Source organism: Pongo pygmaeus, chromosome 16, assembly GCF_028885625.2.
Source record: "Pongo pygmaeus isolate AG05252 chromosome 16, NHGRI_mPonPyg2-v2.0_pri, whole genome shotgun sequence".
In the NCBI taxonomy this organism is placed as follows: domain Eukaryota; kingdom Metazoa; phylum Chordata; class Mammalia; order Primates; family Hominidae; genus Pongo; species Pongo pygmaeus.
The window spans coordinates 76,783,594-76,809,996 of record NC_072389.2 but is presented as its reverse complement, the minus strand read 5'-3'; the positions used below and the strand labels follow the sequence as shown (position 1 = coordinate 76,809,996).

The 26,403-nt window shown below is 43.6% G+C and overlaps 1 protein-coding gene across 2 annotated transcripts in view; it reads right to left on the bottom strand.

Moving 5' to 3' along the window:
- Nucleotides 1-26,403, bottom strand: part of THSD4 (thrombospondin type 1 domain containing 4) — a 681,844-nt gene that overhangs the window by 540,251 nt on the left and 115,190 nt on the right. For both annotated transcript variants that reach the window (XM_054451459.2, XM_063652717.1), the window contains exon 5: nucleotides 12,841-13,288. In XM_054451459.2, the coding sequence (XP_054307434.1) occupies nucleotides 12,841-13,288 (448 nt within the window). The remainder of the gene's footprint in view (nucleotides 1-12,840; nucleotides 13,289-26,403) is intronic.

The window sequence follows — 26,403 nt, the reverse complement described above, 5'->3', positions numbered from 1 at the left end:
GCAAGAAACTTTTAACAAGCTCCCCAGGTTATTTTTTTGCACACTATAATTTGAAAACCACTGATATAAACCTTCTACTCCTGACAAGTCAGTTTACTCCATTCGTTCAAAGAGGCCATCCACTTCTGTTTGACTTTGTTCATGCCATTCCCCTTGCATGGAACAGTAGCCACAGCAGACATGTTCAGAGCCCTTACCTTTGCCAGGCACTACTTTAAACATGTTCCACATATGAACTCATTTAATCTTCACAACAACCAATAAGGTAAACACTGTAGTTTTACAGATTTTTCATGAGAGCAACTGAGGCATGGAGGAGTCACACAGCCAGTGAGGTGTAGGGCCTGGATTTAAACGCAAGCAGCCTGGTTCCCACCAGGCTGTCTCTCATTGTCCGCCCCATCTTCTCTAAATTCTAGTCTAAATTCTGTTCCACCTAAAGCAGGAATTTCCGACCTTCTGCATGCAAAACAATCATCCAGAGGTCTTTTTGGAAATGCAAACTTCTGGATCCCTCCCTTAAGGATTATTATTCAGTAAATCTGGGATGAGATCCAGAGATCTGTATTTTATCAAGTTTATCCAGGTGATTCTGATGCACTAGACTACTCAAGGAAAACATACTGCTCCCTCTGGCTTAACTCTTCCTCATTTATAAATGGTAAATATGAGCAAAGTGTGGCATAAAGTAAATAAGTATGAAACAGAAAATAATAAGATCAGAATCTCTAATTCATATTGTGGATAAAGTATGATCTAGCTTTGTTGAACCCAAGCTATACTTTGTTTGAGAGAGAGAGAGAGAGAGAGTGAGTGTGTGTGTATGTGTGTGTGTGTGTGTGTGTGTGAATAATCAGAAGGAAAAGGAGCCTGGCCCCTGAAACATTAAACAGTACTGTGTAGAAGAAGTCTCTGGAATAGACTGCTAATAGGATAGTTCAAAGTCTTCAAGGATTTGTAGAGAAATCTACTGTATGTATCAGAAATATTAGGTCTCCTGGAAGATGAGGGACCAGAGGAAGGACTGAAAACAGGTGTGAGGGTAAACATCTCCTGCTTGATTAAGGACAGTCGCAGTTGGGGAGGCTGCTGGTACAAATGCCCAGCGTGGTCATTACCCTGCTGTGGCCTGAGCCGAACCATATGGAGCAAGAAGCCCTCTAAAGCAGAAAATGATGGAAACTGGTAGGAAAAAACAGGCAGGGTGAACAAGCAGGATGGGCTGAGCTCTGACAATCAGTGAGAGGCAGACAGGCCACAGAAGTCTGTCTCCTAAGGGCTCTGGAAGCCAACCTGCTGGCAACCCTAAAGCTGGGCCCATGTAAGCTTCCAGCAACACCAGCTGTCTCCATGAAGGCTTTTGAGTTAACTAAGATGCTTTTCACATGCCTTTGGCCTGAGCCAGAGTTCGAGTAGGATGTGAACAGCTGGGTGACTTGGAGAGGCCACCATCTCTGTAGCAGTCCCCAAGTACGGCTTCGAGAAAGAAACCTTAAGGAGTTTGTTAAAAATGCAGATTCTCAAGCCTCACTCTGGCAGAAGAGTGGGGACAAGAGCCCAGGAATATATGCTTGAAGTGCTCTTTGGGTGATTCTGGTGCGGCCTGTGCATCCTAACCTGTGCGGCAGCGATGAAGGGCCATGCCCAAGCCCCATCTCACTCCACTCCAAATGACTTAACATGGAATCACAGAGTGCTAGAGCAAAAGAGAATCAAATCCAACCTCTTTCATTTACAGACGAGGGAACTGAAACCTGGAGATGTGGCAAGCCTTGCCAAAGGCTCCACAGTGACACAGAAGCAGAGCCCAGAACGCTGATGGCCCACCCTGTCCATAATCAGAACTAGAGATCAGCTGCCGGGCTGCAGGTCTTCATAGCAGAAACAGACCAGCACAAGTGGTTGAAGGTCCTGTTCCTCAAATAACTACACCTAAGTAAAGCCAAGCTGCTCCACAATGAGGCTCCAGCCAGAAGCCACCCTTCATTAACCTGGTGGCAGTTACCAGAACTGGAAGCTGTAGACTACAAAGACTTAACAGTCTGTTTAACCCCTTTCTCTCAATGAGTAAAATGGTTAATAGGCTAGACCACAAACCAATGCACATTCAGAATCATCTAGAATTGCTCAGTACTTGACAACATAAATGTCTATTTCATGACTTGGAAAGGAATCCACAATCCACTAAGTTACAAGTGTTAAAAAGATTATGTGTGTGGAGTGTGTGTATACATACACAGAGAGAGGTTAAAAGTGTTATCTCTGGAAGGTGACGTTATAGATATTTTTAATTTATAATTAATGTTTAGTCTATTTGTGTTATTTAATTTTTTCTGCAATAAACATGTAATATTTATGTAATAAAAGTGACAATTGGCCAGGTGCAGTGGCTCACAGCTATAATCCTAGCACTTTGGGAGGCCGAGGCAGACGGATCACTTGAGGTCTGGAGTTCGAGACCAGCCTGCCAACATAGTGTAACCCTGTCTCTATTAAAAATACAAAAAATTAGCCGGGCATGGTGGCATGCACCTGTGATCCCAGCTACTCAGGAGGCTGAGGCAGGAGAATCACTTGAACCTGTGAGGCAGAGGTTGCAATGAGCTGAGATCATGCCTCTGCACTCTAGCCTGGGCGACAAAGCAAGACTCTGTCTCAAAAAAAAAAAAAAAGGGACAATGTATCAGTATTGAGCCCTGCCAAATACACTAGCCCTTAGCCAGCTTTGCATGTCCTTGCAGTTTATAATCTTAGGGTATGGCTTAATACTCCACTAATGCCTGGTGCTCTTACATCCATACACATCTGCCAACCCAACTTATTGTGGGTCATTTAGGATACCCTGTCCCTTGGTCACCAATAAGTCATTTACATCTAAGCATAGTCCGGTTCCCATCTAAGACAGAAGAGCTTAACATGGCCTCAGAGCCACAGTGATCAGCAGATCCACCTGCAGTTGCCGGGAGTCAGCTAAGCCCAGCAGGAGGTAACAAGGTGTCCTGGTGGATGGGCATGGCCCTGTGTGTGACTCCAGCAAGGACTCACATGACGCCAGGCAAACTGCAAGCCTGGAGGGCAAAGGGATGCGGCCAGAGAAATGCAAGGCTTCTTGGGCCCGGACGTGGAAGTGGGTTATTGAGGCAGCATTGTGGTACAGGCAAGGAAGGCAGAAGCCTGGACTGATGATGGTGGTGATGATGATGATGATGATGATGATGATGATGATGATGACGATGATGATACCTAACTTTTATTGAGCATTTATTAAATGTTAGACATTCCACTATGTGATTTACATATATTCAGCTCATTTAATCCTCACAATAACTATTATACCCATTTTATAGATGAGGAACCCAAGGCAACAAAAAGTTAAATGAGCTGCATAAGGTCATAGGGCTCATAAGTGGTGAAATCAAGATTTGAACCCTGACACTTTGCATCTAGAATCCATCATAGTAACCACTATGCCACGGTGCCCTTCGTGACTGTGTAGACAACAAAGTTAATTTGTGATGGGTCCTCAGACAAGAGAGCCATAACTGTGTCTTGTCGATTGTCACGATAGGGCTAGAGGCCAAAGCTGGAATCAGTCCCCGAGGCCTGGCGAAGTGGCTGGCCTCCACTACAAGGAGCAGGGAGCTGCGGAGTGAGGATGAAAACCAAGCAGGGCCTGGGAAATCCTGTTTCATGTCTCTTTTATAGATTACATCTGTTTGTACTTCTCATGCTATTATCGGGATGTGATCTCCTCTCATTTTAACAGACTCTCTGAAGTGAAAACTTCCAGGTTACAGATCCTTTTACCCCTTTCTTAGGTTTTAAATTGGTTGTTTCCTGATGTCATGGACTGAGTCACCTTCACCTTATCAGTAATTGTCTGTACATTACACTGTGAACTGGCCCTGGGGGCAGGTTTCTTGCAGATAGCTGATCCTTTTCATGGGCAGAGATTCTTGTAATCTTCAGGCCAGAAAACTGAGACAGGGGAAAAGCCATGTAGATAGAGATCAGGCTCATTCAGGATGAGACCAACAAAGTCTGGAGATTTAGAGCCAAGTAATGCCTCTGGGAGATAACCTCCCTTCAAATGACTCCCACCCAAAAGAGGGAGGGATGTTTCCACTGGACTTTTAATGGAACAGAAATAAAGACTTTACTTTAATATGATTAGCTGAATCCTTATAAAGCAATATGAGCCCTATCCAAAGTTCTATCCAGACAATTGCCTGGGGTTGCTATGAGTCACAAATAGTATTATGGAAACTCCAGCTACATTTCTAGTGATCCTGGTTAATCTGAAATGACAACTGCCTGTACCCAACTTCACTGTTCAAGAGGCCACCATCAGTGATCACATTGATGGTAATTAATTACTGTCATCTCCCCAGGAGACGGACAGCATCATCTCCAATGTAGCAGTGCCAAGGAACATGACCTTGAAGTCTGTCTGCGTCAGATATGTAATTTTTTTATCCTTTTCATTGCTATGGATTCAATCAAAAGACCAGCTACCATAGCAACATATGATGTATTTAATGTCACCACAGTCATGAAAGCTTTTAAAAAAAGAAATCTAGAAAATGTCCCTGCACTGCCATGAGAAAGTGGCTGTGTGACCTTGGGAAAAACATTTTGCTTCTCAAAGTCTAAACTACCACAATTGAATAACAAGCCCTGTACCACCTTCCAGGCCCCAATCCCTAGGGGTTTTTATGGGGATTTTTAAGTGGTAATACATTAATGTTTCCAGCTCTCTGTAATGCTGAATAAATGTTTGCTGAAGTGGAGACACCAAATGTCCACTCTGGATAATCCAGTAGTTCCAGAGCCGTAATTGCTTGAAAAGTATGTGTTCTGAGCAAACATGCCCTTCCTTCCTTTCTCATCTACAGCTGGAAAATGGGCTTGTTTTCTAGCTATAGAGAAATAAAACCATGGGCCAAAATTTCGCTCCAGTTATCTTGCACATTTTTCAAGTATGTTTAATATCTCCTTTCTCAAATTACACAGAACAAACTCAACCTCACAAAAACCTTTGCCACCTCCCACCACTTCCAGAAATTCTCCAGTCAGTGAATTAACTAGTTTGTCCAAAGAGGTGGGGAAAGGCTTTGGATGTTTTTCATTGTTGTTGTTTTGTTTTCTTTTGTTTTATCTGAGATTTTTGTAATTCTCAAATGCTTTTTTTATTTTTTTCATCCAAGGGAAGTTAATAATGTTCTCCTAGGGAGAGGTGTTTCCCTCTCATTCAATACCTACATCAAAGCCCCAAAGGATGTTAATATGACGCTAAGCCCAGCCATTCACCCAGGCCAATCATAGATTTTTAAATATTCGAGATCCCTTCAAATCTAGGCCTATCTCAAGAGTGCTTACTTACGACTGCCTATTTATATTATTTACATATCTCTATGTCTGTAAGAAGATCTAAAAAAGAATTCTTTTTTCCTTAACTAATCGGGAAGCACATGGCAAAATGTAAACTTGTTAAAAAATTTAGTCTGGTGTGGTGGACCCATGCCTGTGATCCCAGCACTTTGGGAGGCTAAATGGGAGCATGTTTGAGTGCAGAAGTTCAAGACCACCATGGGCAACATAGCAAGACCCCATCTCTACAAAAAATAAAAATAAGCTGAGCATGGTAGTGCATGCCTGTAGGCTGAGGCAGAAGGATTGTTTGAGTCCAGGAGTTTGAGGCTGTAGTGAGCTATGATCACGCCGCTGCACTCCAACCTGGACAACACAGTGAGACCCTGACTCAAGCAAAAACAAAAACAAAAACCAAACCACCTTAATCTCCCAAGAAGCACACATTTCCTAGTGGCTATTTCTGGTATCACATTAATAAGACTGGCTTCCTTCCCCTCTGCTATCTGCTGAGGCAGGGTGCAAAATTCCATTCAAAGGCAAATATTCATTGCAGCGCTCCATGTGTCAGGTGTTGACAGTAATGAGGATACAAAGAAAAATTTGCCATAATAGCCTCCCTCAGGGACTTACAGGCCAACGCGAGAAAAATGCATAAACAAAAATGTATAATGCACGGAAAGGAATGTAGTGAATTGTTTGGACACGACATTTCTAACCTTGCAAAGGAAAGAGTTAACTGATTTTTCCTAACGTTGAAAAATCAAGAAAATAAAAATTGTTAATTTACTACATATAGCCAAAAATACAAGTGAAAATAAAAATGTGGCTAGTGTAGATCAGCAGGAGTGGAAGGAAAGGGCATCATTTCTTCATCTTCCAGAATAAGGAGTTGATGGAGAAAATTTAAGTTGACATATCAAGAAGGAGGGGTATTAATGTGCCATTTAGAGTTATAGAGAGAATGAACATAAGAACTACAAGTTAAAAATCACTGGCTGTGATTACATCTTGAGAGACAGACTAGGATATACATGTCTTTGCTGTTCTGATATTTCTTACTCTTTGTTTGTACTTTTTATAACCATGAAAAATGACAACTGTTAACAATTCTTGTGTATATAAATGTGTGTGTGTATATATATATGAAGTCAATAAGAGAACAACTTTCTATAATCATGAAAAATGACAACAGTTAACAATTCTTGTGTATATAAATGTGTGTGTATATATATATATCAAGTCAATAAGAGAACAACTTTCTATAATCATGAAAAATGACAACTGTTAACAATTCTCGTGTGTATATATTTGTGTGTATATATATACACACACATTATGTATACATATATATGTGTGTATGGTGTGTATACATGTATATACATTTATATATATGTGTGTGTGATTCACATATAAGTGTATATACATACGTGTGTGTGTATATATATATATATATATGAAAAGGTCAGTAAGAGAATTTTCTGTGGAAATTCCAAGTGGTCTGAGAAGACAGAAAGAAAAATGCTGCAAAAAGCACTGATACTCGCACATATTTCCTAGATGAGGAGGCTGATGATAAGCTCATGATAAGAGAAACTAGTGTTGAAACCCCCATTCTGTCCATTCAGTAACTGGCCTCATGGTTCCTGGCAAGCTTTACACCTTACAGAACTGTACTCGATTCTTACCTGGCCCATTTACTAAGTTTTTGCTTAAAATTGCAGTCAGGACGTTATTAGCTCCTCTTTCATTCAATATCAGACTAGAGATGGAGTAGAATTAGAATCTGCCTGCAGAGAGCACGCCCATCTAGGTTTGAGATTTGGCCAACATCTTCCCCTTATTTGCACTTACTCTGGGGCAGAAACAACTCCATATGGATAAATCCATTGTCAAAAGCCAGTCCTACCCCAGGGAAATTCACTGGAGAGTCATTGATACCAGAAATCACATCCATGTTTGCTAAAAGCTGCTTTTAGCCCCAGGAGTTTCCCCCTCATAATGTTAAGTGCACTCTGTCTAAACTCAGGATCACGCCTCCTTTGGCAGCAAAGCCCCTTAAAAACTCATAATTTTGTCCCTGCCTTGCACTACAGCCTCCCTCCTCCAGAAGAGGTCAGAGTATCAATCAGTCTCCTCTCCAGGGAGAAAGTGTTGCATTCAGAACGCCTAGGGAGAAAGTGTTGAATTCGGAGTCCCTAAGAGAAAGTGGGACGAGAGACACCTAAGCCTCCAGGACAAAAGCAGAAAGGATTTTTTGTTGTTGTTGTTGTTTTAGAGACAAGGTATTACTCTGCCCCCCAGGCTGGAGTGCAGTGGTGTGATCATAGTTCAATGCATCCTCCAACTCCTGGGCTGAAACAATCCTGCCTCAAGCCTCCTGGGTAACTGGGACCAGAGGCACATACCACCAACCTCAGCTGTTTCTTAAATTTTTTGTAGAGACAGGGTCTCACTATGTTCTCCAGGCTGGTCTTGAACTCCTGGCCTCTGGCCTCAAGCGATCCTCCCACCAGGGCCTCTCACAGTGCTGGGATTACAGGCATGAGCCAATCAAGCCCAACTGAGCCTGGCCAGAAAAGGGTTGTTGTTTTTTTTCAACTGCATCTCCTCAGGCGCCAGAGGAATTGAGGTTTGATTTCTCCTTCCTCTGTTGCAATCCCTATAAAAACTCTAGCTATCAAGTCTTGGGCTTCAATGAGCTTCCATGAATAAGAAACTTAACTGTTTACTCTATTCCTTGAGTTCCTATTACTTTTAGCCCTCATCAAGAAAGTGCAGGGCTGTGGATTAATCATGACTTCCGCCCTGTGTTGCCCCTCACTGCTGAAAACAAACTTGAAGGTGAAGCCTTCACTCACTGAAAACACATCTGATTCCACCAAGAGGTCCTTGAGTGCCTCCTTCTTGCTCCTCAGCCCTTACAGGACTGCAAAGGGCCTCTAGGACCCCTGTCACTTGCTCTTCCTAAAACATCCTCCCTTGCCTGGATAATCTGCACTCGAACTCCACCCAAGCCAGGTTAATTTCGACTGTGTGGGGATTTGAAAGGACCTATGTGGCATGTGCGGTGGCACATATGATCTGCACTGTTAATACCTCTTTATGAGTCAATCCCTCTTACTGGACTCAAGCTGCATAAGGCAAGAGTCTGCTCGCATCTCAGTGTCTCCAATCACAGCCTAACACCTCACCCCGCGCAATCAACGTCAATGTTATGCTTATGGACTTCAAGCTAAAGCCTTCTCTTGAGAATGTTTAAAAGACTTTGCACCACTGCACTCCAGCCTGGGCAACAGAGCGAGACTCTGTCTCAAAAAAACAAAAAAACAACAAAAACAAACAAACAAACAAAAAAACCAAGGCTGGGTGCAGTGGCTCACGCCTGTTATCACAGCACTTTGGGAGGCCAAGGTGGGCAGATCACCTGAGGTCAGGAGTTGGAGACCAGCCTGGCCAACATGGTAAAACCCATCTCTACCAAAAATACAAAAATTAGCCAGGTATGGTGGTGTGCGCCTGTAATCCCAGCTACTTGGGAGGGTGAGGTGGGAGAATGGCTTGAACCCTTGAACCGGGGAGGCGGAGGTTGTAGTGAGCTGAGATCGTGCCACTGCACTCCAGCCTGGGCGACAGAGCAAGACTCTATCTCAAAAAAAAAAAAAAAAAAAAAAAAAAAAAAGACTTTGGACCAGATTGAGTCTTGCGTCCATCACATACAGTCTGCTGAAGGAGAGTGTTGCACTAGCAGATGTTTGAGATTGGTGCTCGAAAAGACCATAGATTCTCTATCTGTACTAGGATGTGTCACATAAACTTCCTCATACACATTGTAGGCAACAAAATAATAATACTTCCTTATCTTTAAAGTCTACATTCGGAAATCTTATATGAATTGAACAATCTCAGAGACACGCTGGAATGCTTAAAATTCCTAGATCACACCATAAGATAGGTCTTAATATTAAACATGCACATCGGAAGATGTAAAGAATTCACTGTTATTAAGTTGGTTATCTATAATTTAACTCTTATCACTTTAAAGTCACCATGACCCAAGGGTGATCACACTAAAACTAAATCACAGCTGAACTATTGGGTCTCTTGGCAATCTCGTTTTGTCACTGCGTAAAGGTAAAGAAGCCTCAATCGCAGCTAGCATGGGACTGAGGATGACTCTGAGCAAGTCTGATCATTTCATCCACGTATTTCTTCAGTTACCACTGAGAACCTGGAAGATGTTCAGATAGGGGAGACCTTACTCCATTCCCATCTAAAGGGGGGTATGCCAGTCACGTTTATTTCCCAACAATGTGTCAGCACCATGCCTTCCTTGTGTCGCTGCCATGCCAGCTCTTCTACACTCCATCTTGTCTGAACCTGACATCAACCCTACAGAGTAGGGATCATTAGCCCACTTTACAGATAGTCCTCAGGGTGTTAAGTGACTTGCCCAAGGAAACTCAGTTCCTCCGCGTCAAAGCCTGGCATCTGTAAACCTTTTCCTCTTTGAGTAGGAATACTTACATTATTGGGTCATTCATGTCCTCTCTTGATGCTGGACACTGGGGAGGACAGAGAAATGTCTACATGAGGTCATTGATGCTGAGATGCTGGGGCATATGGGTCCATCTGGGGAGTATATAAAAAAAGCAACATAGCTGAACTGAGACTGCTCCCCTTAGAAAGGCCTGTTTGCAAGGCTGGTCCATGGCTGGCATCTGGGAACTTGGATTTCAGGGCAGTTCTCACCACTCCCTAAATGATAGGAGTGGCTCACCGTGCCTAAATATAGCTTATGCTAAACACCTGATTTCTTTTTAGGAGTCTGGAATTTTGATACGTGGCAGGCAGAGGATGCCTATGTGACCAGCCCTCAGTAAAAACCCTGGGCACAGGGGAGACTTCTCTGGTAGAGAACTTTTATATGTTATAACAAGTCATTGCAGAGGAATTAAGCAAGTCCTATGTGGCTCCACTGTGATTCTGGAGAGCTTATGCCTGGTTTCCTATGCTCTTCGGCCTATGAGCCTTTCCTTTAGTGATCTTGCTTTCTTTATTCAATCCTTTGGCTGTAATAAGTCATAACTGTGAGTGTGACTATATGCTAAGTCTTATGAGTCCTCCTAGGAAATCATCAAACCCAGGAATGGTCTTGGGAACCTCTGAAAGAGGGAGTTTTAAAGAGATCATGGGGGTGTGGCCCAAGTCACAGGAAGACATGGGCGTATGAAAAAAATATATGCAATAATGGAGCCTCTAAGGAATGACATCTCTCAATAAGGGTAAGCAGGATGTGGACTTGGAACAGTGGGGTGCACTGGGGAGGACACTGTGCACATGTCACAGGGAAGAGAAGGGAACTACACCTATACAATCCCTTGTCAACATGTACTTCTTTGGCCTGGGTTGGAGGCTTTATTTTGCCTTCATCCAAAATGCCAGAAGACACTATGACCTCACGAGAATTTCTTGGGATTCCTTGCAATACAGTCTCCTCAGTGGTGCCATTACCCCAGCATTCAGGGAAGCCACAGCTTCCACATGGGGAGAACAACCCTGCTGTTGGCAGCACAGGTCTGGCAAAAGGGGCATGCTTTACAAGTGTAAGTTAAATGCAAGGAATGCTAAGCGGGCATCAGCTCCACATGGATGCCAAATGCCCTCTCTTTTACTTTCTCTCTATGGTTTGCTTGGTCTTCAAAATTAAGAGATATACTAATCAATGGGAGAATATGTTCTATATTACAAATGAATTCATTTCATTTTAAAAGAACAGCAACAGATATGCAGGAACAAGGGCATGTCTGACCATGAAACCAAACAATTCTTTACTTTTTGATTTACAAAGCACTTTCCTACCATCACCTCATTTGATCCTCAAAGCAATGCTAGGAGGTAGATACCACGACTTTTCTGTTATTCTCCATGACACCTACTCTGTTACAAGACAAGCAATGATGCTCAATGAAGACTTATTGGTTGACTGATCAGCAATGGCCTTAGAAAAATTACTGCTTTTTAAAATTAATGATTCCTGAAGTGTGACAGTGGAAGAATAAGCTAAAAAGCAACCCAGGCATTCAATGAAATTATTAAGATCACAAATTAAGTCATTTCTATGGACTCTATAGCAGGAAATATATTTTTAATGAGGAAATTGAAGCTAATATAGAACAGCTGTCCTGTTACCCAGCAACAGACTATTAAGGCAGATTAAATTATTAATGAAAAATATACCAGCTCAGAAATTTAACCTCTTAACATCCTCTCATTCATTTCTCTTTAATACACAGTCTTTAAACTGATATTTTAAAAAATTCCTTTGGTCACCATATACAGTTAACATTGATAGTTTGTTCTACTACTCACTAGCTGTGGCATCTTCAGCAAGTTATTTTACCTCTCTTTGCAACTATAAAATGAAGAGAAGAGCAAACTCATGGTTAAGGAGATGAAATGGAGTAAGTAGAAAAAGTGCTGAGCACAGGCCAGGTGCGGTGGCTCACACTTGTAATCCCAGCACTTTGGGAGGCAGAGGCAGGCAGATCACAAGGTCAAAAGATCGAGACTATCCTGGCCAACATAGTCAAACCCCGTCTCTACTAAAAAAAACAGAAAAATTAGCTGCAAGTAGTGGTGCGCACCTGCAGTCCCAGCTACTCGGGAGGCTGAGGCAGGAGAATTGCTTGAACCCGGGAGGCAGAGGTTGCAGTGAGACGAGATCGCGCCACTGCGCTCCAGCCTGGGCGACAGAGTGAGACTCCATCTCAAAAAAAAAAAAAAAAGTGCTGAGCACAAGGCCTGGCTTATGAGTTTTTAATAATGGTAGATATTATTTAAATGCATGAAGATAAAACCAATAAATATTTATTGAACTGATATCCAAAGTGGGTATACCTATAAATATATGCATGCATACAGCTATACAGGTCCTTAAAATAACAACATAATTCCACACCAGTTAGGAACGTACTGCTGCCCAGAGGCCTCTGTGTGCCATCTATCACCTCAGCTGTCCCAGCTCCTCCCCTAAGAGAATACTCTTCACAACTTCACTCTCAGACTTCTTCATGCTACAATACCTAGTGTTTACACCTGGAATAGCAGAGAACCTCTGGGAAACTTATATATTGCACTTGAGCAAAGAATAAACATTGTTAATATAAGTCACTGAGAATTTGGAGGTTGTTTGTTTTGCAGCAATAGCTGTTAATAATTAATACCACCATTACGTGATTGTCAATAAGCAATCCAAGAAGGAATGTATAAGTTACTAAAGCAATAACTTTAAAAAAGAAAACTATGTGGGGAGAATACATGGAAAGCAAAGAGAAAGGAGGAAGATTAAAAGGTGTGTTAATATGGCCCAGACACCAAACCCTTGCTGTCTTCATCATGCTTAGTGCCAAATGACAGAAAAACGAGGGGCAGCTGTTTCCAGGCCCAGTATGGGTTGTGTGTACTCACGTTGGTGTTGCACAGCTTGTACTGCCGATAGGCCCCGATGCATGAGATTGCTGCAGATCGGGCCGGCTGAGAGAAGCTCTGAGTTGCCCCATGGGTCCCCACACCGTGGTTGTTGCTTGTTTCTGGGCTGTGAAAGAGACTTGAAGCTGCAGGGAAGCCTTGATCATGGGTCAAAGGCAGCTGGTAGATGGGGGCCTCCGCAGCCTGCAGTCCAGAACGAGGGCCACTGTCACTTTGGTACAAAGGCCCATGTTGGGGGACCCGATGGGCTGGTGAACTGTAGCCATGCCTAGCAGAAGATGCCCCCTGGGACCTGGAATGCCGGGATGAGGGCTTCTGTCTCCGGAGCCTCTGTGGCGTGTGTGCAGTGTCTGTCTGCAGTGGTAAGATATATGGGGCCTTACCATAGCCGTACTTGCCAGGGCCGATGGGACCACGGGTCCTGCTCCTAGAGAGAGATAGACAAGAGAGGAGATGATCAGAGTCAGATGAATTTCATGTTAACTCAAAAGCTCTGGTCCATGGTAGAGAGGACCAGGTAGGAACAGAAGCTTGGGAAAGGGTCTATGGTAGAACTGGGAAGTAGGGGGAATGCATTTTAGAAGGGACCATCATGGAGGCTGGAACAGAGGCTCCATAGAAGCTGGAAAGTAGAATGAAAGAGGGAATCAACAGAGGATGAACAGTGGATGATGCAAGTGGTTGGAAATGAGATTAGAACAGTAAACTATGGTCAGCATGTAATTTTTATGCAAAGAGTCTGGGCATTTTTGTAGGTCACTGGGAGTCACTGAAGGTTTTCAGAGAAGTAAAAACATATGATTGCAATTTCAGCCACAGTAAACTTTCCTGTTCACTTTTTTTTTCTAATCATGTATTTTTTGCTCCTTCAACTACCTGTGGTAATTCAGACCCTGTTTCCTTCACCATTCACACTCAAAGAGCTTTTCTAGGTAATGGAACTTAGATAAGCAACCAAATTCTAGTGCAGTCCCAAGGCCTCACTTGCACTGACTTTAATCCTGAAAATATTCAAAAGCATTAAACACTTGGCTCCTGCATCACTCTTGAAGCAGCCCAGGCAAAGCAATAGGTAAATGGCCATCTTCACCTTGGTTTAGAAGAAGAATTGTCTTGGGTCACACATAAAATACACTAACACTAATGACAGCTGATGAGCTAAAAAAATATATTGCAAAAAAAAAATCTCTTAATGTCTTAAGAAAGTTTACGAATTTGTGTTGGGCTGCATTCAAAGCCATCCTGGGCCACATGACGCCCATGGGCCACGGGTTGGACAAGCCTGGTTTAGATCTTTAGATTTTTGTAAAGACCCACTGCCCTGAGGTGGGATGGGGCGGGGGACGTGGGCAGGACAGGGTAGAAGCCCTGATTTATAGCATTTGCCCACTCCTATGGTGTAAATACTCCCATCATGGCTGATATCAAGCTACCAATGAAGACACAATGAGCTCTGGTGAGCAGGTAAAAACCAGCTCCAGAACACCACTGCATGTATATTTATTGTGCAACTACTGTTTGCAAAACACAGAGTTAGCAATGATGAAGAAATACAAAAATTAATCATCCATAGTTTTCAAGACCCCAACCTTACAACTGAAAGCAACTAGATCACAATGCAGGGTGGGGTAAGGGCCTTAGAGGCCATACAATAAATGTTGCTTTGGGAAATTCTGAGGCAAGAAAAAGCACTTCTGTCTGGAGGGATCAGAAAAGGTTTCACCTTCACTGGCATTAGAGTTGAGGAGCGCAGGTTCCAAATCTCTGTGGAAGGACTTAAGTAAGTCAACTAACTCTTACTTACTTTTAAGATGACTGAGCTGGATTAAATGACCGCCAAGGTCGCTCCAACTCCAAAATTATATGCTTCCATAATAATTAATTCTACATTTACATAAAATTGGAAATGTGCCCAAGGGTTTCTACAGGATGGCCCCATTAAAATAAGCACATTAAAATAGCAATCAAGGTGAAACATTGATTTCTGCCCTCATGAGAAAATTCTTTCTTCACTCTCCACATAATCACTGAACATAAAATTTAATAGACCACAACTAATTATTAACATCTTTATTACTAATTGCGCCTTCATTCTTAGCTGATATGGAATTAAACCACGCCACAGTGTTTATTTTGCATTTAGGTCTTTCTCAATTAATCTTGGCAACACTTGGGACTCTGTTAATGATGGGGGTTTTAAGAGCTGCAATTAAGAAGTTAGTCATATATATGTATATATATGTGTGTGTGTGTGTGTGTATACACATAATATAAAACTTGGATGTAATTTGCCTTTTTCTTTCTTGTGGCAGGCCAGGTAAAATGAATGACATCATGCAAAGGCAAAGGAAAGAATTTCTGCGTATGTGTCTGTTTTTTAAGATCTGAAAGTCTACCAAAAAATTCTAGCCTCAAAGTAAGTACTGAATGGAGACCCTAGCTGAAGGTAACCGAGAAATGGACATGTGGAATAGCACTTCTCAAACTTGAATGTTCACAGGCATCACCTGGGATTTTGTTAAGCTGCAAATTCTGGATCTAGGACATCTAGGGTGCAGCCTGAGAGTCTGCATTTCCAACAAGCTCCTGGGAGATGCCAATGCTGCGGGTCCACAGACCCACAGCTTTGATAATCAGTCATAGAATGAAATAGAAATTCCAAACAAAAGGGTGAAAATTCAACACTGCAAATTATCATTTTTAATGAAGGAAAAATGGCAATGAAATCCAAACCAAAAACCTCTGAGTTTGAGGCAGATACAAAAGATCTGCTGGCCCGGGACAGGCTGCCCTGCTGGAGCTCACTCAGTGAGCACTGATGAACCAAAACTGACTTGAGCTTCCTCTTGGGGAGCAGAAGAAGAACCTGCTGTTGGCTGATGACTTGTGTAAGCATCTTCCCAAAGGTCTGAGGGGGTAACATACACAAGCACCAATGTATATTTTTGTATTCCTATTGCCTTGTGGGAAGCTCTGCCTAAATTGGAGAACCATTCGAAACCCACTGACACAGCAACATCATTGGAAAGGTGACGAAATGAATGCAAATGACCAGATAATTCTAAAAGACCAAAGAGAATGAGCTACCAAATCGGGTGTGTTTATGAGAGATCTTATTTCTGAGTATTTGACTCAGAACATTTGGGCAAGTGGCGGATTCATTCTGGCTTCGCCAGGAGAACGTTTGTTTTCCTTACAGCTGGTCAGAGCTAATAATCCTGCAGGTCTGAATGGCCTCTTCTCTAACAGGACAGAGTCCATCTGGCCGCTTGCAGGGGGCCTCCACGGAACTGGGCAGATTTATGCAGAATTGTGATAAGTACAGATGTGGCGAGGGGATCTGTGTGGCCAGTAAACTCCTTCAGGAGAATCATGTGGTAGGCGCCCGGGGAAGCTGTTGAGTAGTTCTGCTTAGTCTCCCCAGAACCCATCTCTGGGATTTTACTTTGGGTGCTCTTGTCAAAGCACTGGCTAATTTCTGAAAGTTATGCCTTGAGAAAGAAATGAAAGAGGCACAGTTTGCAGATCAGAGATGTGGGAGTCAGCGTAGGCTAGTGGTTCAAGACATGGACCCTGAGGCCAGCTTTCTGGGGTTTGAATCCCAGCTCTGCTACTTGCTAGTTTGGAAACTTTGGGTAAGTTAACCAATCTTTGCATGCCTCAGTTTCTTCAAACAGGACCAGGATTAAGATGAGGCCAGTGAAGCAACTAGGATGCAATATTTAAGGAGATAACAGTCAGGGTCGTGGAAGTGCTAGTAGGAACCTGAGAGTAATATCTTCTTAAATGTTGCACCCTAAGAACCTCCCTAGCTGCACTCCAAGCCCAGTTCTGGCCTTGTATTCATTTACAAATAAACACAATAATAGTACCTTTGTTATAGATAGTTGCAAAGATTAAACGACTTAAGAGCAAAAGACCTAATGCTTCACGCAGAGTATGCATCAAACAAGTATTTGCCTTTACATAAGAAAAGCTCTAATTTGGCTATTTCATAGCTCTACCAACTTTGATAAATAATGCACCTTCAGTTTTCTTACCTGTAAAATGAGAGTATGACCATTTCACATTCACTAGGATGGCTATACTCAAAAAAGACAGATAATAGTGTGTTGGGAAAGATAAACTGGTAACCTCATACACTCCTAGTGAGAAGGTAAAATGGTGTAGTCACTTTGGAAAACTATCTGGGAGCTTCTCAAAAGACTAAATGTAGTGTTACCACAAGACCTAGCAATTCCAGTCCTAGGTATATGCACAAGAGAAATGAAAACATACATTTATATATAAATTTATACATGAATGTTCATAGCTACATTATTCATAATAGCCAAAATGCAGAAACAACCCAAATGCCTATCAACTGATGTATAGATAAATAAAACATTGGTATATCCATAGAGTGGATTATGATTCAGCCATAAGTGCTGATATATACTGTAACATAGATAAACCTACAAAATATTCTAAGTGAAAGAAGTGAAAGAAGCCAGACACATATGATTCCATTTGTATAAAATGTCCAGAATAGGCAAATCCATAGAGACAGAGTGGTTTCCAGGGACTGGGGAGAGAGGGGAAAAGAGAGTGACTGCTAAAGGGATGGAGTGTCTTTTTAGGATGATGGAACTGTTCTGTAATTAGATAGTCGTGATAGTCACACAACCTTGTAAATATACCAAAACTATTGAGTTACATAGTATTTTTAAATGGTGATATTTACGGTATGTAAGTTATATCTCAATAAAGTTTTTTTTAATGAAAGTATGTTTACTTACAAGGATGTTGTAAAGCCAAATTGAAGTTACTGATAGAAATGCATTTTTTTAATCTGAAAGCAATTTTTAATCATTTGTTTCAACAATATTTAACAAACTTTTATTGAGCAACTTCTACGAGTGCCTATTGAGCATCATGCGTGATGTTTTTTCTACTTGTTCACATTTCCAGCCCTGACAACATAAGTACATGGAACACCCCCACCCCGCCCCCACCCCACCATAAAGTAGGGCTCTATGAGAAGAACGTGACAGCGCACAGTAAGGGTTCTAAGACCAGGTTCCAGGCCCAGTTCATCCAATGAGTGTCTGGGAAAATTGCTGTTGCTATAATAGTTGTTGAGATAATGGCTGCAAACAGCATGTTTTCCTTACAACAGGCTGGCTGCCATCCAGGGCTCGTTATGCGTGATCTTCCACAGCTCTACAAAGATAATGCTAAGCAGTCAGCATGATGACTCAAGCAAAGTCACTCCATCCAGTCTCCCTCCCTACACACTCACCCTGGAAATGTGTCATCTGCAATCATCACCTGGAACTGACAACTCCCACCTTTTTGTTTCCTGTCAAGATCCCTCTCCTGAGCATCAACCCAATGTGCCTAGCTAACCTCCAGACTAGAGCCTGAAAAGTGCACATAAGTCACCTGGGGGTCTCATTAAAATCCAGCTTCTGCTTCAGCGGGTCTAGCACATGCCTCCAGTTCATTTGTAACAAGCTCCCAGATGAAGCTGATGTGGTGGGTCCTGGGACTGCACTTTGATAGCTCCACGTGTCACTTCGAAGTCAACACACTCAAGTCTGGATTGACCATCTTTCCTCCACAAAACTGATGCCCCTCTAGCTCTTCCCATATTCTCTATCTCAGTAGTCCTTAAACTTGAACAAGCATCAGACTCACCTAGAAGACTTGTTACAAAAGACTGTGAAGCCCCACCTGCAAAAACTCCGATTCAAGAGGTCTAGGGCAGGACCTGAGAATCTGCATTTTTAACAAGTTCTCAGGTGATGCTGATGCTCTTGGTCTGTGGGCCACAGTGAAAACCACTGTTCTGTCTTACTCCCAAGTACCACCATCCCCTGAAGACGGCTGGCTCTTCCACCCACCCCTTCTCTCTGCATTCCATCTAAACTCCTTGGCTTACCCACTCAACCTACACAGCCTGGCTCCTGCTGCATCTCTTGTCAGCCCTGGCCCTGCATGGACCACCCACACCACTTGCAAGGGACTTTATTCTCCATGCTTTGACCTATGCTGTTTCCTCCTCCTCAGCTGCTTTCTCCAGCACTGTTTCCCAAAATAATGACCTAGTCACCCCTTCAGGATTCAACAGAAGCATTTTGGTGTCAATGAAGTTTTTCCTGGTCCAAACTGCCCTCCAACCCTCTCCTTCAAAGAATTGATGCCCTTCTCTTTTGTCCTTCCACTGGGCCTCATGTAGCTGTCACAGCACAATCTTTAATTATGCTTATTGTTTGCACACCTGCCTTAGTTTACCAGGCTGCAGGCTCCTTCAGGTCAGGGACTATGTCTTATTTCTTATATCCCTATAGCCTACTACAATGACTAGCACATAATAGGTTCTCAGTTAATTGACCCTAGAAAAGCTGAAATAACAAATGAATGGCTCAAACCACTATTGCCAAAGGGAGAAAAATCTCCCCTCACCATTATTGTGCCTGTTTAATTTCTGTTATATGAAATATTATATCTTATTAAAAGACTGTTAAACTATTATGGCCCTGAGGACAAAGCCACCTCCTTCTATGTAGGAATAAAAGTCTCATCTATTGTGTGACAGCATTTCTGGTATCAAACACCTAGAGAAGAGACAGGTCCTCAGAATGGAGAGGGACCCAGCAGGGGCTGAGACTCAGCCTTTATTTTCAAAAGGAGTGAAGAATTAATTAAGAGCTCAAGAGCTGTCAGAGCTGGAAAGCCACCCAGGCAAAGCTGTCAGCAGCCTGCAGCTAGAGGAGGGCTTCCTACCTCTTAGTTTCCAGGACAGAGGGGAGTGGGCAGAGAGCCCTGCCCTCCGGAGCCAGGCTGTTTGTGTTTCTTAGGCTCTCCGTGTTTATTTCCATCTTGTGTTCCCTTAGAGCTCAGGCAAGTTCCTTTGAGGGGCCCTGCCTCTCTCAGCTGTGCTAACATGAACCTCACATGGGCCACAGCACCCCACAGAGCAGCAGCCCCAGGGACTGCCCTCGAGGAACCAGAGGAGTGGAGCCTGAGAACCCCACGGTAAAGTGGAACTCCACGAAGGCAGATAGGCAATGAGGCTGACCACCCCTGCCCACGTGGAAAGTCTCCTTGCACTGCTTAACCTTGAAGGTCCTGAGTTTTATAGCATTAAGAGCGGTGGCATTCCAGCCGGCATGGTGGCTCACACCCATAATCCCAGCACTTTCGGAGGCTGAGGTGGGAGGATCACTTAAGGCCAGGAGTTCCAGACCAGCCTGGCCAACATGGCAAAACCCCGTCTCTACTAAAAATACAAAAAATTAGCCAGGCGTGATGGGTGCACACCTGTGGTCCCAGCTACTCGGGAGAGGCTGAGGCACAAGAATTGCTTGAACTGGGAGGCGGAGGTGGCAGTGAGCTGAGATCATGCCACTGCACACCAGCCTGGACAACAGAGCAAGACCCAGTCTCAAAAAAAAAAAAAAAAAAAAAAAGAGAGAGAGGTAGCATTCTCTGCATCTTGGTACCTAAGTTGAGTTGCTACAGAAACAGAAATAAATTCTTCCATAGGGAAGATGAAAAGGAAGCTCATGAGATGAAAGCCTATTTATTGTTGGAGAAAGCTGATTAGTGGGGAATCTAAGTCCCCGTACTAGATTCTGTGGAGAAAATTTAAGATACTACTGGATTTTACTATGTCTAATGAATAATGTCCATGTGGCTTAAAGAGAGCCTTTATGCCACATTTGCACTTTGAACTGTTACTATATATCAAGGCTAAACTCCCAAGCCAATGTTTTGGGGCAAATTTCCCGGAGACTAAGTATCACAGGGTCCTGGTTACAAATGTGAGGATGCTGCATCTGAGGGCTGCCTCAATGCCAGCCTCCAAAATGTGGACAGATACTCCTCTACTTCTCCTGGCATTGATACAAAGCATTGGGACTTTAAGCTAGGAGAGGCAGGAGGGAGATGTAATTCACAACGACTATCAAGTGAAATGCTTTTTGCCAAAATACTTTAGTATGACCACACGTATCTTTTAAAAAGATTTTTATAGACATTAAAACAACACTAGGTGGTAGAAATTATACCTAGGAATAGTCCTTCTCAAGTGCCTGTAAGAGCACACAGAGATGTGAGTGTGGGGATCCTCACTGCAGCCCTGGGGAGCTGGCAGGACACCTGAAACCACAGCAGGACGGTGATCTGAGGAACTGGCCAGTGCACTTCAGTCATTCCTTCTTTCCACACAGTTCTTCTAGAATGATACTGAGGATTATAGCGCCAGAGAAGGGAAGACTCAAAGATCAGTATGAGGAGAGAAATGGTTTCTTTAAATTGGAAAAACTGCGCTTTATCTGTCAAGAGCCAAAGTCTGGAAAACACTAGGCAGAGGTACAGCTTATACTACAGACTATGAAGAAGTGTTATGACCTTGGAATGACCTTTCCGAACCCAAGGAAATTAAGAGTTTGACTAGCAGGCTGGATGTGGTGGCTTGCCAGGATTTTGGGAAGCCGAAGCAGGTGGATCACCTGAGGTCAGGAGTTCAAGATCAGCCTGGCCAACATGGTGAAACCCCATCTCTACTAAAAATACAAAAATTAGCTGGGCGTGGTGGGTATATGCCTGTGGTCCCAGCTACTTGGGAGGCTGAGGCACAAGAATTGCTTGAACCGGGAGGTGGAGGTTGCAGTGAGCCAAGATTGTGCCATTGCACTCCAGCCTGGGCGAGTGGAGAGTTTGACTAGCAGGCAGATGAGGGAGGAACCAAAAGGCAGTATTCAGAGATTAGGACAGAATGCAGTGGCCTGGGCTGGGGAACAGTAGAAATCCCAGATGTGTTTAGGGGCCTGAGAACAGAAGGGACTTGCACGCTTTATGGGGAAGCCAGTGTCCAACATAGCACCTGACTAGGATGTGGGAGGGAGGCATCAAAGTGGAGGGGCCCACCTGAGAGTGGGTGGGTCACCCCTTTGTGGTTCCACAGAGTATGTGGCCCTTGGTGACAGAAGGCCAGGAGGGTACATGCAGAGATTTCAGCAGCAGCCACAGCAAGGGTGGAAGGTGGCCAACAGCTTGAAGCACGGCCGACAGCTTGCTTCCTTTGCCAAGCCTGCACAGGAGCCCCTCACCTGGGGATCCAGGTCACACCTCCTGGGAAGAGGAGAGGAGAGAGAGGAGAGAGTCCTAAGTGAGCTGAACATAAACCCTGAATTGATCATGCTTAACACGAAGTGTCTGAGCATCTGAGTCTCCTGGAATTGGCAAAGTTTTCCTTCAGCAATAGAAGCAGAGGCTCATGAACCACATCTAGTTATAGAAAAATAAATTGTGTTCTGCACAGCTGAGTGGTGGTTGTAAATTGTAAATCTGAAAGACAATCTAAGTATCCTTAAACAGGAAAATAAGGAGCTAGTCTAATTATGGCACATTCAGATATTGGAGTACTATGACACTGTTTAAAAGAATGAGGCAGCTGTGTATATACTGATATAGGAAGCTCTCAAAAACATAGTTAAGTGAAAAAGAATAAGACAGTAAAGATACTAAGCTGAGGACACTAAACATGCTCTCATCTGTGTGTGTGTGTGTTTTTTTAAAGAAAAAATGTATACAGTATATGAAAAATGTACACAGTATATACAGAATATATTTCCGAATTGATCAAAAGGAAACTCTGGGCAATGATTTCCCCTGGTCAGTAGACCCAGTGAGGCGCAGTTGAAGCAGACTCATTTGTCATTTCTTACCCTTTCATACTGCTGTGTAAGCAGTGTCAAAAAGAGAAACCAAATCAGTAATCTTAATGCCTAAATATGCAGACATTTCAATTTGGACATAAAATGCCCACTTATAAATACACTGTATGGCCCAAAGACCAGAGGGACAGAAATAGGTCAAGGACAAAATATTCCTCTGAACTGTCTCCAACAAGAACAGAAAAGTCATATACTCCCAGAAAGATTTTAGATCAGCACAGACCAGCATCAAGCTCATGCCGAGGCGGAAGCTTCTTAGAGTCTGACTATGCTTGAAACTCATAGCCCATGGGAAGAAGAACAATGACTCTATGATGTCCAGTTCAATCCTTTCCGTGATGACAAACACCCCAGTGCATATTCCCAGTAGGCTAAGAGCATCCCCATCTGTCAGGTACCCAAGTAAGGAATCTCACACACTTCTGACTTCCCTCTCCACTGGATTTGTCTTTCTAAGCACAGCCCTGGTCATTACTCTCTATTTGAAAGACCCACCTGGCTCATCTCTGCCTAGAAAATAAAGTTCAAGCCAAGACAGTTTTAGGGCATATTTGGTTTGATGTCACATTCCACCCTTCATCATCTGGTTTCAGTCTGTCTTCCCAGATTCAACACCGGTTTTCGTCTCCCTTCCCCTGTATCCTGCCCACAACCCTTCCCAACCATCACTAATGACTCACCATTTCCCAAACACATGGGGCTCTTGTGCTGCAAGACTCCCTCCTGGAACCCTACCCTACCTACTTCTGTACTTCCAGGCCCAACATAAACACCAGCGCCCTTGTGCTTTCCCCACTGTTAGTACTCTTGGGGGCAGTCTGCACACCTCTTTACCACATTAACACTGTATTAGTAAGTTTCATTCTCCAGGGCTATGCTCCCTGTTTCTTATTGGTGTGTGCATGATCCTTGAGACTAGCTCTGAGTCTGACACGGAGGCACCCTGGGAATGTATGCTCAAGTGACATATGGATGGGCCCAGAGCCTCGTTGCTCAGCATTTCTAACGAATGGGTCAATAAAGGCTACTGCTTTGGATTAATTCATAGAGACAGAAAGGCTAGGAGTTTCCACACACAAGAAGTCAAGGCAGCCCCACACATCTGGGTGGGAATTAAACGGAGCTAGGAAAATTAGATCAGCAGCCAGTGGCTACCTAGAGCGACCTGAGAGCCCAAATTAAAGGGAGGAAAAATGGGAGGAAGCAGCAGCTGAGGACCAGAAACATGTGAGTTCACCAAGGAGCCACTTGAGCCAAGGCAAGCTGGGAGGAAGGGAGTGTGCAGCCTCGAGCTGGAAAGAGAGCCCTGTTTTCCTAAAACCCACCCTGTTCCACTAGGATCACCTGCCAAAGGGAGAAAGGATATCATGCGCTAAGTTCACAGAGGCTGCGAGCAAATGGTTTAGGTTGAGTGCAGATGTCTTCTTAGAAGTTCTAAGACTGAAATTCCTGCCAGGGCTGTTCTGGGTAATAAATTATCTGGTGTCTACAGAAGATAAGAGGCAAAACTCTGACCACTTAGGGAAATAAAAATTAAGAAGATGAAAAGAAAAGCTTCCCTGGTCGCCTACTGTGCAGCACACAGTGTCACATACGTTAGCTGCAGGTTTGACTAGATCTGCTGCTGCTCCCCACGATGTGCTGAAGACCTGAGTTTAAAGGCCAGCATGAGAATCAGCTGACAGGTTTGCTCTGAGCCTTTAGGAAAGAAGGACCCCACAGGCTTATGGGGGGTATGGCCACAGGAAGGAAAGACAAATGTGTTCCAATAAAGTGAAAAGAGAGAGGTCTTTTCACAGATGGATTCAGGAGCTCTTCCAGGAGTCAAGAGGCAAGCCACCTAGGCAGAGGAAGCAGAAAGGTGGTTTTAGAGCCACTCAGATGTTAAAGGGCTTTTTTTGCACCAGGAAACCAAGCCTCTAGAAGACCCTATCCTCAGTGACCCACCCATCAGCCTCCCAGGATGTGAGTTCCATGGGGCTGTCCCCCAACACCAGCTGCCAAAATAAAACAGAGCAGCAACCTTAAGAATAGAAGACTCAGGCCTTCTGGGGGAAATGACCCCAGGAGATGATTTAGACTCGCACCCCCAGATATTGCCATCAGGCGGCTTCTCTTTGTCTAGGATTGTGTTTGAAAATCAGCCAAGTTTCCCTAAGAACAAGCCAACCACAGTGCTCATGGGTGCTGCTGTGCATCAGAGTGATCTGGGTTTCCAGAACTAACCTTCAGGTGTCTTATTCAGTGTGGCCCCAGAGGAGTGGAATACGGACAAGTGAGTGGTTGTTCAAGGAACCAATTTTAGTGCCACAGAAATCAACGGTGGAGAGGCTGAAAGGATGCCACCTACAGTTGAGCAGGTTACTCACTGCACAAGGACACCTGGGAGTTGAAATCCAGTGTGTCCTCCCAGCAAGAAGATGAATCTGACCAGAGGAAGAGGCATGTTTTTGGATTCGCACAAAGGTAAGAAATGAGTCGGTGGAAATTTAAAATAGAGATGCTTCCAGCTAAGGCTGAGAGAATATTAGATAGCTCAGAGCAAAGATGATTTTTCTTGCTGTATTTTGTGCTGGGCAAGACATCTCTGAAGGTGAAGAGAGTAAGAGACCAACAGGGACAGAGGTGGTAACATAGGATGGTAGAAAGAGCCCAGGTATTCCAGCAGACAGGCCAGATCAGCCACTAATTACCTGTGTTATTGTGGGCAAGTCATTCCACACCCTGTCTCCAACAGCAAAATGGAGATAATAATGCCTGCCTCCCCTGGCTGTTGTACAGATAAACTCAATGATTCAGGGAAAGCCCCTAGCACAGGGCTTGGCCCTCAGCGAACGCTCTGTAAATGGTAGTTACCGTGACGGCTGCACTGCCCTGAAGGCAAGAGACACAGAGCCTCCAACGTGATATGTGAGAACTGTTGCAGAGGCAGGTAGCCAAACATGGGACTGAGGAGTACGGAGGCGGCTTTGCATGAAAGAACAGTAAATGCATTCATTTCTCCAGCGTAACTAAGAGGAGCCCTCTTAGGAGTCATGCCTGTTGTTAGCATGGGTTGTAATCTGAACCTGTGTGGCCCTCTAGGACTATGGGGGTTACAGGAGACCAAATGAGTTTACCTGTGGGGCCCAGTTCCTGGCCAGAGCAGGTGCTAAGCAAATGCAGATCCTATCCCCTCTCTCCCAGGGACTGTCAAACAGTGCCCTCTGCCCTAGAGGCTGACCCCCAGCAGGTTGAAGGAAACTGAAGAACTATTTTCAGCAGTAAGTTCTGCTGAATACATTAATACTACAGCAATAATGATTATAACACAACTACACTTCTTGAGCATCTTTTATGTGAAAGGCCCGTGGAGGAAGCAATGGTATTTCTCTCACATGCTGGATGTTTCTCCCACCCTGAATTTCTATATCACTGCCTGTGTACCCACTTACTCTATATCACTTCTATTTCTTTCTTTCTTATAAGTATGAAGCATCGCAAGCATAATTATCAATCATGATAATAAGAAGAGGCATAGCTTTCTTCCTTGTATTAGAGGAAGTTATTTAGGTGCAAGTCTGTCACCTTCAGTTAATTAAAGCCAGGAGAGATCTGCACTCGAGTTTACCTATCCATAAAAATAATTAGCACAGTGTACAGTCAGCCATATCCATGAGTTCCGTATCTGTGGATTCAACCGTGAATCAAAAATATTGTGAAAAAAATGGATGGTTGCCTCAATATTGAACATACATAGACTTTTTTCTTGTCATTATTCCCTAAACAATACAGTCCAACTATTTACAAAGTATTTACATTGAATCAGTGTCATATA